Below are 17,100 nucleotides of genomic sequence, written 5' to 3'. Positions count from 1 at the left end.
CAAGCACGGTGCCACCCATACACGGGGCCGTGCGGACCCCCACACGGTGTCGTGGACCAAGAAAAAAAAAAAAGAAGAAAAAAGAAAATAGAAAAAAAAAAATCCCCAGTGAAATCCCTCAATACTGAATGCTTCGGTCGAGCAGTGCCTTATCACCCTCCAAACTTGATGGTTTCGGTCGAGTGACACCTTATAACCATCCAAGTTTGACTTTCGGTCGAGTGGTGCCTTATCACCCTCCAAACTTGATGGTTTTGGTCGAGTGGCACCTTATAACCATCCAAGTTTGACTTTCGATTGAGTGGTGCCTTATCATCCTCAAATTTGATCTTCGGGCCGAGTGGTGCCTTATCACCCTCCAAACTTGATGGTTTCGGTCGAGTGGTACCTTATAACCATCCAAGTTTGACTTTCGGTTGAGTGGTGCCTTATCACCCTCAAATTTGATCTTCGGGCCGAGTGGTGGCTTATCTAGATCTTCGGTCGAGTGGTGCCTTATCACCCTCCAAACTTGATGGTTTCGGTCGAGTAGCACCTTATAACCATCCAAGTTTGACTTTCGGTTGAGTGGTGCCTTATCACCCTCAAATTTGATCTTCGGGCCGAGTGGTGCCTTATTTAGATCTTCGGCTGAGTGGTGCCTTATCACCCTCAAAATTCTATCCCAGTGCAGTCCCTCATATTCGATCTTGTGGGCCGAGTGGTGCCTTACCTAGATCTTTGGTCGAGCGGTGCCTTATCATCCTCAAAAATTGTTTGAGCAATGCTCACAAGATAAAGAGTTGGTTCTTCCGAGTTTTTCTTTTGAGGATTATCGAAAGATTTCATCATGATTAACCGCCTGTTTTTAGCAACTCTGTCGCCTTTGAGCAAAGCGTCAGCAGTACATGCTTTTGGTGATAAAATTAGTTGGTCTTTTATCTTTACCCTTTCGCTATTGGCACAAGACTCGGCCAAAGAGGGGCAAACTGTAGACACTGATTTTTGTCACCCCCCTAATTGGCGATGATGACAATGGGACATGGACGATGGACGACGCACACTCCCTCCTTCTAGACCCAAGATACCTGACCCATAAGACCAAGAACCATGCTGATCACAAAATGACCCACTTTAGGCCCAAAAACAAGGAAAAATGGCACTGCGCCCCCACGGTGCCATGGACTCCTTCCCACTGCGCCGTGGGGACGTGTACCAGATTTCCACGGTGCCATGAGGGGGTGTGACATCAGCCTGCTGATGTCACCCACGACACCGTGGAAAAGTCCCCCACGGTGCCGTGGAGATGTCCAGCCTGCTGATGTCACCCACGACGCCGTGGAGGACTTATCTGGCCAGGAGAGAGAGGGGGTCCCTCCCTATAAATAGGAGGGTCCTCTCCCACATTTCCCTAGGTATTTTGGGTGGAGAGACCCTCCTCAAGTGATTCTTAGCCTCTTTTCCTCCCTTTTCACCCTAATTTCTCCTCCTTCTCTCATGAGAGTGTGAGTGCTTGAAGTTTTCTTGTGGTGGACAGATCCTTAGATTGTCCCCCTGAGTATAGAGCGCTTTTGCTCTTTGGCATTGTTATCCCGTCTGTGCACAGATAACCATAAAAACTCCTTTATTACAGACATTATTCTTTCTGTTTACTCCTCTCCAAATCACTTGAAAGAGTCGTTACTCTGCCGAGAAAGAATCAGTGTCAGTCCATTCGTCTATCTCCCCTGAGCCAGGGGAATACAACCATACAGGTATAATTACTGCATTTTTGTTGATTCAATGTAGTCCATTCATATTTCATTATTTTAGTCCATATTTTTCATATATGTAATGCAGTTTATTATGCTTTAGTTCAATTCATAGCATCTGAATGTAGTTCATAATATCCCCCATCCCCGTAATAAAAGAGAGAGAACATATTCGTCCTTATGTAGCATCTAACACAGAGAGACCAGCTTCGGCCGGGCGAGGTGGATGCCTAACACCTTCCCACATTCGTAACCTGACCCCTTACCTGAACCTTTGGTCGGACCATATGGAGTCACGTAGCCCGATTCCGCTCACAACGGGTAGGGCTACACTTAATGGGTCCTAGGCCCTAACCCTAGGTGGCAACTTCACATTATATTAGCATATTTTAATGCATGATCCCAATCCCCTATTTATCAATATTATACATTGACAATATTATCCATATCCATATACACACACACATACATCTCCCCAAACCCTATGTCGCCATATACCATAAGGGCTGAGGAACCCTCGTCCCGAGGACCACGGTACTTACATTAGCCACTCCCCAAATTTGCACAACCCATTATGTTTCCTTAATTTCAAATGTTGTGGTAACGGGAGAAGATGATTTGGGAAAGATGAGGGCATTTTAGTCTTTCCTCGTTCTTCCTTTGTTTTTTTTTTAACACAATACTACCATGATTTATTGAATCAAAAAATTCCAACAAGGTGCTGGGGGTACAAGTGTACAACAAGAATATGAGGGGGGAACTAACCACCAAACATTTGAAAGAAACAAACTTGAAGCTTGTACAACAAAATAATGACTTTAGAATTGAACTTTCGGGGGATGTAACGAAACAAAACTGAAGAAAACTGACAGACAAGAGAATCTATATTAGCTAGAATATCCAAAGTAGGCCAGTCAACCGTGCTAGACAAAGAGTGTAGAGCCGCTAAAAGAGCCTGACAATCAGAGAAATAATCGTGTGCTGCAAGCCCAACCAGAGAGCCAACAAAAGGCTATCACGCAATGCCTTTGCTTCCATAGCGAAAGGGGAGATACCAAACCCAGCAGTACTCTGTGCCACCAAAAAACGTCCAGAGCTATTCCATAGAACCACTCCACAGCCACCCCGGTGAGAAGAAGACCATGCACCATCTGTGAAAAAGAAATGGTAGGAGTCCGGCAATAAAGGAAGGGGACTCATAAAAAACATAGAAGAAACCACACAAAGCTGCTCAGCTTGATGGGCCGCTTGCCTGCCCTCAACCACCAGAATGTCTACCATACACATAGTATTCCTAAGATCAGGGTCACACCTAAGAAAAACCGCATGGTTGTGAGCCTTCCAAATAACCCATAGCACTGAAACCCAGATGATGACAACATCTCTACCATCAGTCGAACTGCCAAACTGGCCTAGCATAAAGGAAATCCAGTCTTGAAACGATGAACCATGGAAGTCTAAAATTTCAATGCGTAAAGGGGAGGCCCTCCAACAGGAAGCCGCAAATGGACACTGTGCAAGCAAATGCAAAACAATTTCAGACTCTGTGTAACAAATAGGGCAAGTACCTCCCGTAGAAAGGTGTCTATTGGTCAAAGTACTATAGACAGCAAGACTATTAGAGCAACAACGCCATAGGAAGATCTTAAACTTTGGTAAGATATCCAAATTCCATATTTTCGACCATAGCAGGTTAGAGGTAGATGGACTCTCAAAAGATCTTGCAATTTTATTGTCAAAAGCAGCAAAGTAGGCAGATTTCATGCTAAAGACCCCAGACTTCATGAAAGCCCACCACCAACCTTTACCATGAGATCGAGAGCTAAGGGGGATGATAAGGATATTGGTGGCCTCAAATTGAGAGAATGGGTATATCTACTCATAAGGGCATTGTGGCAATTATGCCCTCGTGAAGGTATAATTGTACATTACATTCTTCAATTTCAAATCCGTTAGTATTTAACGCCTGATATTAACGGCGTGGACTTAAATGGCTTTAAGTGGAAAAGTAAGAGGTGCACATGGAATTTTTAAAGGGTGCGCATGAAATTATCAAAATCTTAGGAGTGCATGTGGAATATTGGGACCATTTTAGGGGGGCATGCGTATTTAACCTTTTTTTTTTGTTAAAAAATATGGAATATAAAAAGTCATCAACTTACGTGAGTTGATTACAAGCCCTTTTAAATATGGAAATCCATAAAATATATATGGAATATAGAAAGTCAGCACCTTGCGTATTTTAAATAGTGTATTGCATACTGTCATTTACTAGTGGATCATTTGAAAAAATTTCCATTCATTAGATATTAGTTAGTGTTTGCCGTGTATATCTAGAAGCAGAATATTGACCAGTTCTTTGTTAGGTACGGTTTAGTTTTATCAGAAAATAAATTACTTGGAGGTTGCCTAGGAAATGGAGAAGTCAATGCTGAAATTAAGGATGTTAAAAGATATTCGAAAATTCGTATTTGACCTGAAAGCTAATTGGATATGAATATGATAATCCCCCTATGTGATTGATTATTATCCCATTCGTTTAGCAATACAATGATAATAAAATATTTGAAATGTATCTTCGTGTCTGTCTATCCGATTAAGTTATAAAATTATAAAAATAAGAAAACAAAACCTATAATGTTTTCTTATTTTTATAATTTTATAAGTTAAGATAATGTAATTCTTTTTCTAAATTTTCTATATATTGTTTTATGCACTTTAATACATGGAATCACATATCTATTAAAATAAATACAAGATAAAATCAAATGTAAAACAATATAAGAAAATAAAAAAACTAAGAAGAGTAGAAGAAAGGGTAGTTTCTGAACTCTCAAGTCTCAACGTACCCTAACCCTCATCAACAAAACGAATTGGATGTCAACGGATAGTTGAAAATTCGTATTCGATCCGTGTTCATATTCATTTAGCAGAATCTTTTTTTAAAAATACTATCCGAAAACTATTTGAATCCGTCCGAAAACTAATAGGATATTCTCTGAATCCTTCCGAATATAATCAGATACGAATATTATAATGCCACTATCAGTTGAATTCTTTTCAACATGGATAATGGTAACCAATGCCTCATATATTTTAAATGGGATTATTGTCAACTATCTTATTATTAGTGAAGGTTTTCCCAAAACAATTACATAAGATTCATTTTTTGTGAAAATAAAAAAGATAAAAATGATTAGAAGTTTTTCAACCCCTTTTCTTTTGGTGCTAGATTATTATCTATTTAAACCAACTTAATATGAAATAAATATTGAAGAGTTTCTTGCTAATTAATATATGAAATTTCAGTTTAATAAAATTGCGAAGTAGCAAAATAGAACACTAGAATTGAGGACTATAGGAAAATGCACAGAAGTGATCGGAGAAAGGGACTTTAATTCACTTAGGCTATGAAATCTAATATATGGTTAATTCACAACAATCATTTGATTCTGTTAGTTCAACCAATCCATTACCATTGATTTTCAATTACCTTGGATTGGCTGTGCATTTTTTTTCTTTTGGTGAATGAAAAATACATACTAAAAAGAAAAAAGATAAACAATACCCAAACAGGATCCAAGCGGAGGAGTTCAATCAAAACAAACAAAATACCCATCAAAAGTAACAAAATTAATAAGGAAAAAAGAACTATGTCTAGGAGTTTGGCCTACACCAACACTCCAATGAGTCTATCTCTCTCCTCCCCATATGAAAAAGGCACCTAGACCCCTTTATTTTGATGAGGAGAGAGATGGATACATGGGAGTACGCCACACTCCCGGACAAAAAACTACTTCCCATCTAATAATATAGGCCATTAATGATTTTTTATTTTTTTTTGATAATTGACCATTAACGATTTTAAGGGAAACTAAACATCAAGTATATATTGTAGAGGATTTTTATATTAAAGTCTAATTTGCTATAAATTCCCAAAATGTTATGGTCAAGTAGTGCCCCCAAGTAAAAGGTCACTCTATCTAGTCGGTTATAAATGTTGGAAAAACTCATATCCATTATTGATTGAAGGAGTGAGTACTCCAACATTTAAAATAAGAACCACTTGTGAATAGGTCAATGATTGTATTTTAATTCAGATCAAAGGCACCGCCGGTCCAAGTCAATCAGAATTTAATTAATTAATTTGGATCTACTAAAACTAGCTTTGTTAGTATGTATTGTTTAAGTAAATTTTTCATTAAAAAGAATAAATGGGATCGAGACCGAGTGTTAGTTGGGATGTCAGCAATAGACCCATGCACACCAATAATAATCCGTTCATTTACCAAAAAAATAATAATAATCCGTTTCAAAATTTTATTTTTTATGAAATTAAAAAAATAATATTAAATAAAAAAACCGAATGTCATCCGTGACATCACATTTCTGAAATGTAAATAATCGTGGAAAAAGGGCTTTTGAAAAATATGTGATGAATATCCTCAATGGAATTCCAACGTGGCAACAGTTAGGAATGCATATATTTCTATGGAAAAGAAACTCTTGAGTGGGCAATGTATAATAAGTCACAGTTCTTCGAATAATGAAGCTATGTCTTGAGATATGATACTTACACCAGACAACAATACCATCAAGGAATGGGAGTGCCTAGGAAACCGTTGACAGCCCTCCTTAGGAAACTGTATATCGGGGATTAAGGAGGAATTCCAACACAGGCTTCTCCATTCTCTCTCCATTTTCTAGGTAACCTTCAGGATAGGGGTGCAAGTTTTGCCTTGTCGGTTCGAACCCGCTCTGAGCCTGAATAGGGTCTGGGCTGAGATTTTGGGGTCAGGGCTGAAAATTTCTGGCCCTGAGTCAGGGTCGGGTCGGGCCAGGGTTGAGGCCTCGAGCTAAGCCTGGCTCGGCCCAGCCCAACCTTGTGTTAAGTTGTACTATAAAAAAAATTTGATATAATTATAAACTTTAAAGGTCACCCATATTTTGTTATATAATATATTATATATGAAGATAATCTGTTATTCTGCGTAAAATTGATAATTTTCTTTTCGCCCAATCCAGCCCATGCATTTCCTTCTCCCTTCCCATGATTAGGACCACTCAGGGTCAGCCCGGCCCAACCCTGATGGCGGGTCAGGGTTGGATTTTTCCAGGTCGGGGTTGGGGGGGGGGGGGGCTGGGCTTGGGCCATGACTAAGCGCGGAGATTGGCCCCGCTAGTTAAAGGAGATTCAAGATTTGGCTAGCATTTTATAAAGCCCAACGCAACCCAACCCGACCTGTTGCAACCCTATTCCACGATGTGGCGTTTTCTATAAAACAAAAATAGTACCTAACAAAGAACTGGTCAATATTCTGCTTCTAGATATACACCGCAAACAGTACCTTATTAATGAAGGGAAGATTTTTTAAATGATCCACTGGTAAATGACAGTATGACACTATTTAAAATTTGCTTAAAATATATAAGTTATTGACTTTCAACATTCCATATTTTTTTAATGGATTTCCATCTTCCATGATGAAAAGAACTCAACTGATTAAAAGCTACGTACTGTGGGTACTGGGTGGTAGATCTGCTCACCAATGGGGAGTGGGAGGTTGGAAGAAAAGAAAAATGGGTAAATTACACCGACCACCTTTGATAAATGCCTAAATTATGCTTTCTCCTTATATTTCCAAAAATTACAAATAAGATAAACCATGGTTTTAGTGCACGGTATCAGAATGGGTATTGGTAACCTGTAAAATTGATACGATATCGATACGGTATCAACTTGGATCGACTGTATCAGACAAAATTATCCTTGAATCTTCATAAAATATGAGTTTTTTTAACCATTTTACCCCTTGTCTGGTGACTAGCAAAACCGTTATATATCGACCATGAGATAAACTGAGAACTTTTCTGTTTGAATGCAAATTTTTAGGCTAAGCAGGAAGGGCCAAAAAAACAAGAGGGTATATACCGATTTAATACAAGGGAGGATGGAAATTTCATCCTTCCACAGTTCATAGTATATCTTTTGTCCAAGTCAATGAATGAATGAAAGAAAGAAAGAAAGAAGATTCACACCATTAAGAGGTAACTCCATGATTGATCAATTAATTAATTGTTGTAATGACAGATAAGGCCATCTTGCTTAAACCCTTGAAGGTCCCTTATTTATATTTGAAGGTCCCTTATTTATATTCCATGAAAGAGCTTCAAGGGAAACAACAACCGGAAAAGATAAGTGAAGCTGAAGCAGAGCCATGATTCTGATTTTGCTGCTTATTAGTCTTCTTCTATTATTAGGTGCAGCTGCCATTACAGTTCCACCTTCTTTAGCCTTGCCTGGTTGCCCTGTGGAATGTGGAAATATAACCATACCTTACCCATTTGGGGTTAGAGAAGGATGTTTCAAAAATGATAATTATCTTATAACTTGCGAGGCCAGGAAGAGCAGCAGCGTAAGGGCTTACCAAGGAACTGGAGTCATTGAGGTCCTAGAGATGTCACTTGATGGATCAGTTAAATTCCATAGTCCATTTCATGCTACTCAGTGTTTCACTTCAACTGGAACTCAAACAATTGGGCTAAGCTACTCATTGGATGTGCGAGCTTCACCTTTCAGGTTCTCAGCAACCCGAAACAAGTTTACAGGGATTGGATGCGATACCATTGCCGACATAAGTGAGTCTCAGGATCAAAACTTCATGAGTGGTTGCGTTTCGGTGTGCAATGACTTGAAGAGTGTGAGGAATGGGTCTTGCACTGGAATCGGTTGTTGCCAGACTTCAATCCCTTTCAATCTCAAACGTTTCCAAGTTCAACTTGTGAGTATACATAACCACACCAGGATCTTGGGGTCCAGCCCTTGCAGCTATGCTTTCTTGGCTGATCAAGACTGGTTCACCTTCAAATTATCAGATTTCTCGACAAATAGCTTTGCCAATTCGATTATTCCGGTGGTGATGGATTGGGCGATTGGGAATCAAACATGCGAAGAAGCAGTTCTAGATACACAATCGTATGCTTGTGGTCCAAATAGCTATTGCTCTAATTCCACTAATGGCCCTGGCTATCGATGTTACTGCAAAGATGGTTTCGATGGGAACCCTTATCTCCCTCAAGGATGCCAAGGTAAATTTTCTTAGCTTTTACCGAATTCATCTTGCTTCATGTTCATTATGATTTGTCTCAGTTACCTCCATGATCAATTAGTAAAATGGATGGACTCACAGGTAGAATAGTAGAAACATTTGATTCAAACCACTTAATAGGATCTCCCCCTCTAGTGGAAAATTACCCATTGTTTTTGTGAGGCTATTCCGGTGGCTGATTTTTTTGCTAAATCAGCCGTCCAGTTTGAAACTTCAGCTTCTATTGATTCTTGGCCATCGTCGGTTAATGAGGATCTCAGATTTAATGCTTAGGGAAGATCAAGATTCCGGTGGCCTTAGTTTGGCTTTTGTGTTCTGTTATTTATCTTTAGTCTGCTTTTGATCCCATGCTAATGGCAATGCCGTAGGGTGGGGGGGGTTCTCATTTGGCAGTTCTTGTTTGGTGTTTCTGGTTTTTTTCAGTTTTGATTGTACTCTTTTTTTTCTCTTTTTAATATACATGACATTTTAACCCAAAAAAAAAAAAAGGGATCTCCTCGTCTGTTGAAAGATTAGTCCCACAACGGCTACTAACAAGCCTATTGCCCCCTTGTACGCTTGGGAGTCCCTCCACCTAACAGTTTGAACTTTTGGTATGAAAACTTTACATGATATCAAAGTGAATTTTCACCGTAGCTATACTACAGACTGCCACACATATGGAGGATTGTTGAGAGATTAGCTCCACATCGACTACTAACAAGCCTATACCACCCCTTATACACCTGGGAGTCCTGCCACCAAAACACTGTCTTAAATTATAGCTAATATATTAATGAGATGGATTTATGAGGTTAGTGTTTTCAAAATTATAATGCATGTGAAGTTTGAACTGTGGTCTTTGGTAAAGCTAATTAACAAATTTTTATTGTTCATGTATCGGTGCTGGATTGACAAAGATATAAATGAATGTGAGAAGGGATACAATAATTCTTGCTATGAGAATGCTATTTGCACCAACACTTATGGGAGTTACAACTGCTCTTGTCCACAAGGCTACCATGGCGATGGCTGGGTAAATAAGGCTCGTTGCACCCGCAATAAGAAATCTCTTCCATTGATAAGCATTATTGTAGGTAATTTTCTTCTTTAATCCTTAAGGCTCCATGTTTTTCCATTTACCTGGTAAAATCTCTCTCTTTTCCCACTTTTTTGAGAATATGATACCTACATACCCATGGTGTAGAAACTTCTTTAACATGTCAATTTTGAATGCCAATAATTGCTGAACGATTTTTTGTGAATGAATTCCAAATAGATTTGTTATTTACTTATTTATTTTGGATAAGTAATTCTTTATTAAAACAGACCATGAAAAATTAAAAAAAGGGGGAGGGGTGAGGAAGGAAGAATATCCAAAAACAAAATCACACTAAAAAGGGGAATATATAACACCAAGGAGGGAAAGCTTCCTCCTACACCCCTGAGGGGCCAACAGACCAACAACCCTACAAACAAGAAATTCAGATGATGAGAAGCCAACTTTTTTTTTAACCCGAATATTACCTGGGACCCGGGCTGGCCTCTAGAATTCTATTAAATCAAATAAATCAAATAAGCAATACAAGGGGGACGTAACCCGTCTTACCCCAAACCCAATACAAAATTCACTCAAGGAAACACTCCTACTAACCAACCCGAGACCCACAAGACCTTTAAAATTGAAATACCGGTAAACCAGCCTTGTCTTCCCTCACTATAACTTGGAGGTTCCTAGGAAGGTTACACACACACACACATCCACACACACACACACACACACACACACACACAACGTCTAACATTCAATCCAGGGTCAATCCGGTCCAGTCGGGCTAGACTAGGATAAACTCTGGTAGTGTTGGGCCTGGGTCAAGTGTTTCTTAGGCCCTGGCAGGGCCAGGCTGGACTTGGGCAGACTTTAAAACCCTTAGAGTACACATCGCACGTCTAACATGAAATTCAGGGTCAATCCAGTCCGACCCCGCCCAATCCGGGCAGGGCAGGGCAAGGATAAACTCTGGTAGGGTTGAGCCTGGGTTGAGTGTTTCTTAGGCCCTAGCAGGGCTTGGGCAAACTTTATGACCACTAGGGTTGGGCTGGAGTTTTAACATGCTGGCCTAGCCCGGCCGTAAATGGGTACATACCATCTAGAATCCATATTTCTTTAGAATTTTTTTTTTGGTGCCAAAATAGTTTCTCAGAAATCAACATATTTGAAAAAAACTTGACCAACAAATCCGAAATGAAGTCATCCCTTCCATCCTCTGTCCCAAACTCATAGGCTTGGACAGGTTGGCCTAAACCACTCTTTTAAGTCTGTCACAGTTAGCAAAGGAGTCTCTATTCCATCTCTTCAACATGGAAGTGATCAGTTGACAAAGCTTCAGGTCTATGGATTGGCTTCCTCGAATCCAACACTGAGAGATAACTTCATTAAATTCAGGATCTTTATCCATGAAAAGGCTTGGGAGCACTGAAACTACTCCAAGTTCCCATACCTCCGTCAAGTTTTTCTCAAATACAAGTAGACCCTTTCCATTTGACAAAGTAGGTAAATTCAAAGCACCAATTAGGGATTGAAGTGAAATAGCACAGTTCCATGCCAGCATTGGTATTCTTCTACCTATTTTCTCTTATTTACTTGTCAAGTTTCATCTTTGGTAGAGTCTACCACGTGGCAAAAACAGAGCTTTGAAAATCTAGGGCTATGAGAGAGTGTACAATAGTTATTGGAGTATGTGTGCACAAACATAAATGGGATACATGCCAATACACATAAGGGTATTTGATTTTACGAAATTTGACATCTAGCTAGTCTAAACTGACCTCTCTATCCAACAATTAGAACAATGATTAATTGTAAGAAAAAGCTAGGTGAGACACAATTTGATCCTAGTGATGGGGTTTTACACCAACAGACGGGATCAATTGAAATAAGAGAATCCTTATGGGCTTGTAGACATCTATCCAAAGCTCCTCAATGTTGGAGACCATTTTTGCATTAAAAATAACATTTCAGGGGACAGAAAAAGGAAAAAATAAAGATCTCAGATAAAGTTTGTGTTTGTGCAGGAATTGGTCTAGGCATTATATTTCTACTGGTCTGCATTTATTTTTCATATTGGGCAATCAAGAGAAGAAGACTTATCAAACTCAGAGAAAAATACTTCCAACAAAATGGGGGTTTGCTATTGCAACAACAAATAGCTTTACATGAAGGTGTTGCAGAAATTGCCAAGATTTTCACTGAAGAAGAGCTAAAAAAGGCTACCAACAACTTCCATGAGAGTCGAATACTTGGAGAAGGAGGGCATGGTACAGTTTTCAAAGGAATATTATTGAGTGGCAAAGAAGTGGCAATTAAGAAATCCAAAATAATGGATCAAGGTCAGATTATAGAGTTCATAAATGAGATAGATATACTTTCCCAAATCAATCATAGAAATGTGGTAAAGATCTTGGGATGTTGTTTAGAGACAGAGGTTCCATTGTTAGTTTATGAGTTCATCTCCCATGGAACCCTCTCTCAACATATCCATAACAAGAATATTGCAGCTTATATTTCATGGGGAAACCGTCTAAGAATTGCTACTGAAACAGCTGGAGCACTAGCGTATTTGCACTCTGCTCATTCAATACCCATCCTTCATAGGGATGTCAAGTCTTGCAATGTACTACTAGATGATACTTACACAGCGAAAGTCTCTGATTTCGGGGCTTCAAGATTGGTTCCTTTGGATCAAACTCAAATGACGACATTAGTTCAAGGGACCTTAGGATACTTAGACCCGGAATGCTTTCAAACAGGTCAACTGACTGACAAAAGTGATGTTTATAGCTTTGGTGTTGTTTTTGCAGAGCTCTTGACAGGGCAAAAGGCACTTCTACCTGAAGAATTTGGAGAATGTAGAAGCCTAGCAATGTATTTTGTTACTTCAATGAAAGATAACAAACTTCTTCAATTTCTTGATGTCCGAATGGTAAATGAGAGAAATAGAGAGAAAATTTTGGAAGTTGCTGAGCTTGTAAGACGATGCTTAAATGTTAAAGGGGAAGATAGACCAACAATGAAAGAATTTGCAACAGAGCTTGAATCTTTGAGAATGTTCTTTGAACATACCTCGCCAAAACATTATTATGAGGAAACTGAACGCTTCACCGATGAACCATCAACAAGTTCTACCGTCAATGCAACCACTCAAGAAAATTTGGAGGATAATTCTCCTATTAATGCAAGTTGTCAAGGGCGCCTGGGGGATAGTGTTATGCTATCATTACAAATCGGTCGTTGATTATTTAGCTGATTATCCTTGCAAAAATAATCAATTAATTGAATCTTATTATAGATGGCATAAATATATATATCTACTCATTTGTACCACCACACACATAGAGTCTCTCTCTCTCTCTCATTTTTCCAGTTTATGTTTCTTACTATTTGGTAACAACATTACCTTTAGAACTATTTTTTATGGGAGAGGAATTCCTACATTAGTTATTTTTCAGCCCATGTTAGACTGGGATTGAGTTGAGACTTTTAAAGTTAGATACCAGAAAGATTATATCTCTAATAGGATTCATCTCTAATAGGATTCGATATAATAAATTTATTGAAGATATAAAAAACTTTGACTAATAAAAGATGAATCCATGTCTGATCCTTCTAGTCCAGTTTATATATTGATTTTAGTTTGGATTAGACACATTTTGCTGAATTTGATTTTGAGAGTTAAAATAACAGTTGGGACTCAACACAATTTTACATTGGAGCCATCGAATATGTTAGTAAAGTTTTAGAGATAAAATTCCATTCAGCTCTGTTTGGTTGCAAGGGGAATTAAAGGGAAGGGAAGTGAAATTTTCATAAAGGAATTTTTGTAATCATTACCCCATGTGACAATATCGCTAACTCAAATCATTCCATATTTGGTTATTAAAGTCCACTTTACTTTGCATCCAAATCCTTTCGGTTTAAAAAGTAAAATAAATATTACATGTAAAATGTATCATTACTAAATACGGTAATAAATTTAGGCTTAAAGGTCGTAGAACGTACGCAAAAACAGTTTGACGGTTCGTTCTTCTTCTGATAATTGTTGATTTAACTCATCCAATCTCAGCCGTTGAACTATTTACCTGAGACCGGCTATGACCTGATCTCTCTCTCTTCCCCGCTGACGGCAGCCCACTTCCCGTAGTCCCCTTCCCCCTTCCCTCTCTCTCTCTCTCTCGTTTCTTACTGGGAACATCCAGGAAGCATTATGACTCTTCGATGACATGAAAAGGAAACAGATATCTTCTTCTACCTATATCTATAGATCGTTGATTTGTAATTTAAGAGAGTTAGGAAGTTGGACTCGCACAAACTTCTTTGCATTTGCCAGGTTTCGTAGCTTGAGGGAACCAAGAACAGATTGATTTCATCAGAAATGGTGCAAACACAAGACAATTTCTCATGAAATCAATCTATTGTGGCGACCTTCTCGTTGCTACTCCTCCAAAAAAGTGATGTGAGATTTTGAGCTTGTGCTACGCAGCAGAGGTAGGTGGGTGAACTGAAATATGGCTGATTTCAGAGGCTACTAGCTCCTATCCGCCCCATCCTGCTAACCTACTGTTATTTTTTTCCCCTTCAACTCCATTAATGTGTGAGATCTTCAAGAAGACAATAAATTAAAACTAGATTATCTTGCTTGAACTTTACGATTGTGAAGTCGAAACCAATTTTCTTGATGTTCATGTAGGGAATTGCTAAGAAAATAGAAATTTCCATTGTTTTAGTAGATTAGTTGTCTCCTACTATCAATCCATTAGTTTGTTGGAAAACACATTCCTCCATAAACTGATTTTGATGATAACAAACATTAAGATTAATACTAATATTCCAATCTTTAAGCAAACTTCATAGTCAAACGTTGGAAGCATCAAGCATCCAGGAAAGACTTGATCAACGGAGCTCACAACAGAAGAGTTAAGGAAAAGAAGAAATTTGAAGATTGAAGAACATCTTTTAAAGGAAGCCAAGAATTAACAAAACAAAGACTCTCCAAGAAGATTCAAGTGTATTAGAACACATTTCTTTATATGTGCATATCACATTGCACACACATTGCATTCACATGTAAGAGACCCTAGGAGGAACTCATTCCCATGCCCTAGACTCAAGAAACATGGCCATTAAAGTGTTGGACAAAAACCTATGAAGTCCCAAGCAAGCTGGACCAAAAATCCCCTTGACAGACAATCAAAAACAGGACAACTATCTATTGGTCGACCTACAGAATATAAAAAACACACACCTGTTTCCAGTAGCCTGTCGGTTGCAACCGACAAAATTATAGGTCAACCGACACTTGTAGGTCAATCCATAGGTCGACCGACAACGACCGACAACCCCAAACTTGACCTTAACGGCTAGTTTTTTATGGTCGACCGACAACCTTTATAGGCCGACCGACAGTCTAAAAATATGACTGTTTTATATCCGTTGGAAAACAAACAAACTCCAACTTTTGGCTTTATAAAACACATCCAAACAAGAAACAAAACACATCTTTTTTATAGAAAAAGTGCATAGTACATTTGTGAAAGTACAAAAATGAAAATTTGCCATTGAGCTAAATTATTCAATTCAAGCTCTTCAAAGAGATCTTACCAAGCTCTTAACTCTCCACTCTCTCCAACTCATGCCATCAAGGAGAATCATCTAGGAGACTCAAGGTGCATCACTCTCATTCATATCATTGAGCACCATCACTCAAAGGGTAAAAGTGTCACTATTCTTTGATAGGTATTTATACCAAACTTCTATTGTATTTACTTGTTTATGCTTTTGATTTGATAAAGCATTATTGTATTAATCTAGACCGTACTTAGATTAGTACAAGGACCCTCTCATCCTTAAGAGATTGAAAGGATACTCTTGTCCTGGAACTAAGATTGTAAGGATCCTCTTATCCTGTTAAAAAGAGTTGTAAATGTGTCATTTTCCCATCTATTGTATTGAAAGGGAAATACTAGTGAAATTCTCTCAAGGTTGAGAGGAGTGGATGTAGGCTAAGTTAGCCGAACCACTATAAATCTTGTGCCTCATTTACTTTTATTTTTTATATTTAATATAAGTGTGCAACCAATCGAAAAAGAGGTAAAATCCACTAGTGGTAACCTATTCACCCCCCTCTAGGTTACCCAACAATTGGTATCAGAGCGGGAGCTCAAAACTAAGACCATATTTGTCTTTATATTGTGCTAAAAATGATCCATGGCATCATCATCATCTACACACCAAATTGAGGGGCTCAACACTTCTAGGCCATCATACTTTGATGGTGAAGGATTTGCCTACTGGAAGTGTAGGTTCAAAAATTATGTGTGCTCATGATATTGATGTATGGACTGTGATTGAGGAAGGTCCCTTCCAAATCACAAAAGAAGTTGAAGAAAAAAATATACCTAAGGAGAAATCCGAATGGACACCATCGGATAAAATACACATACAACAAAACTACAAAGCTATTGCATTCCTACAATGTGCTATTAGTGAAAAGGAATTCAATAGAATTAGTATGTGTAACACGGCTAAGGAGATGTTTGATACTCTTGTGGTTACCTATGAAGGAACATCACAAGTTAAACAACTCAAAATTGACAAGCTTATTCATGAATATGAATTGTTTAAAATGCTTGATGATGAAAGTGTTTCTAACATGTTTACTAGGTTTACTAACATTGTTAACAAGTTGAAAAGCTTACAAAATGAATACACCAAAGCGAAGAATGTAAGGAAGATCTTGAGATCACTACCCTCCAAGTGGAGACCAATGGTGACTGTCATCAAACAAGCAAAAGATCTAGAGGTCCTACACATGGATGAATTAATGGGTACTCTACAAACCCATGAAGTTGAACTCCTTGAAGATGATAAAGTCATAGAAGTAAAAGAACCAAGGAGAAAGTCCATTGCACTCAAGATCTCTTGTGAATCCGAAGAAGAAGAAAGCGATGAAGAGGATTTAGAGAAAGAAATCTCTCTAATCATAAGGAAGTTTCAAAAATTCTTAAGAAAGAGAGGAGGAAGATTCTACAAAGGACAACCATCAAAAGAAAATAAAGGTAAAACATACACAAAGGAAAAATCTTTTAATACTAACAAGGACATTGTGTGTTATGAATGTAGAAAGCCCGGACACTTCAAAATCGAGTGCCTCAAGCTAAAAGGAAAGGAAAGTAGAAAGAAAAAAGCTTGCACCGCCGAGATATCATGGGATTCAAGTGATAGT

General features: G+C 38.5%; 1 protein-coding gene across 1 annotated transcript; it reads left to right on the top strand.

Annotated features, from left to right (window-relative positions):
- Nucleotides 1–3,539: 3,539 nt before the first annotated feature.
- LOC122663210 (wall-associated receptor kinase 2-like) lies at nucleotides 3,540–13,113 on the top strand. The gene is made up of 4 exons (XM_043858908.1): nucleotides 3,540–3,645; nucleotides 7,992–8,819; nucleotides 9,739–9,915; nucleotides 11,894–13,113. Exons 1-4 carry the CDS (start codon nucleotides 3,540–3,542, stop codon nucleotides 13,111–13,113), a joined length of 2,331 nt encoding a protein of 776 aa, XP_043714843.1.
- The last annotated feature ends 3,987 nt before the right edge of the window (nucleotides 13,114–17,100 follow it).

This window comes from Telopea speciosissima, chromosome 5 (genome assembly GCF_018873765.1).
Source record: "Telopea speciosissima isolate NSW1024214 ecotype Mountain lineage chromosome 5, Tspe_v1, whole genome shotgun sequence".
Taxonomy (NCBI): domain Eukaryota; kingdom Viridiplantae; phylum Streptophyta; class Magnoliopsida; order Proteales; family Proteaceae; genus Telopea; species Telopea speciosissima.
The sequence above is the reverse complement of the archived record's forward strand: the minus strand, read 5'-3'. Positions and strand labels throughout refer to the sequence as shown.

Bases quoted from the DNA above. Each gene is read 5' to 3' on its own strand.
- LOC122663210 (XM_043858908.1), top strand. From the start codon at position 3,540: ATGAGATCGAGAGCTAAGGGGGATGATAAGGATATTGGTGGCCTCAAA. The intron at 8,820-9,738 runs GTAAATTTTCTT...GGATTGACAAAG, and splicing joins TCTCCCTCAAGGATGCCAAG to ATATAAATGAATGTGAGAAG. The intron at 9,916-11,893 runs GTAATTTTCTTC...GTGTTTGTGCAG, and splicing joins ATTGATAAGCATTATTGTAG to GAATTGGTCTAGGCATTATA.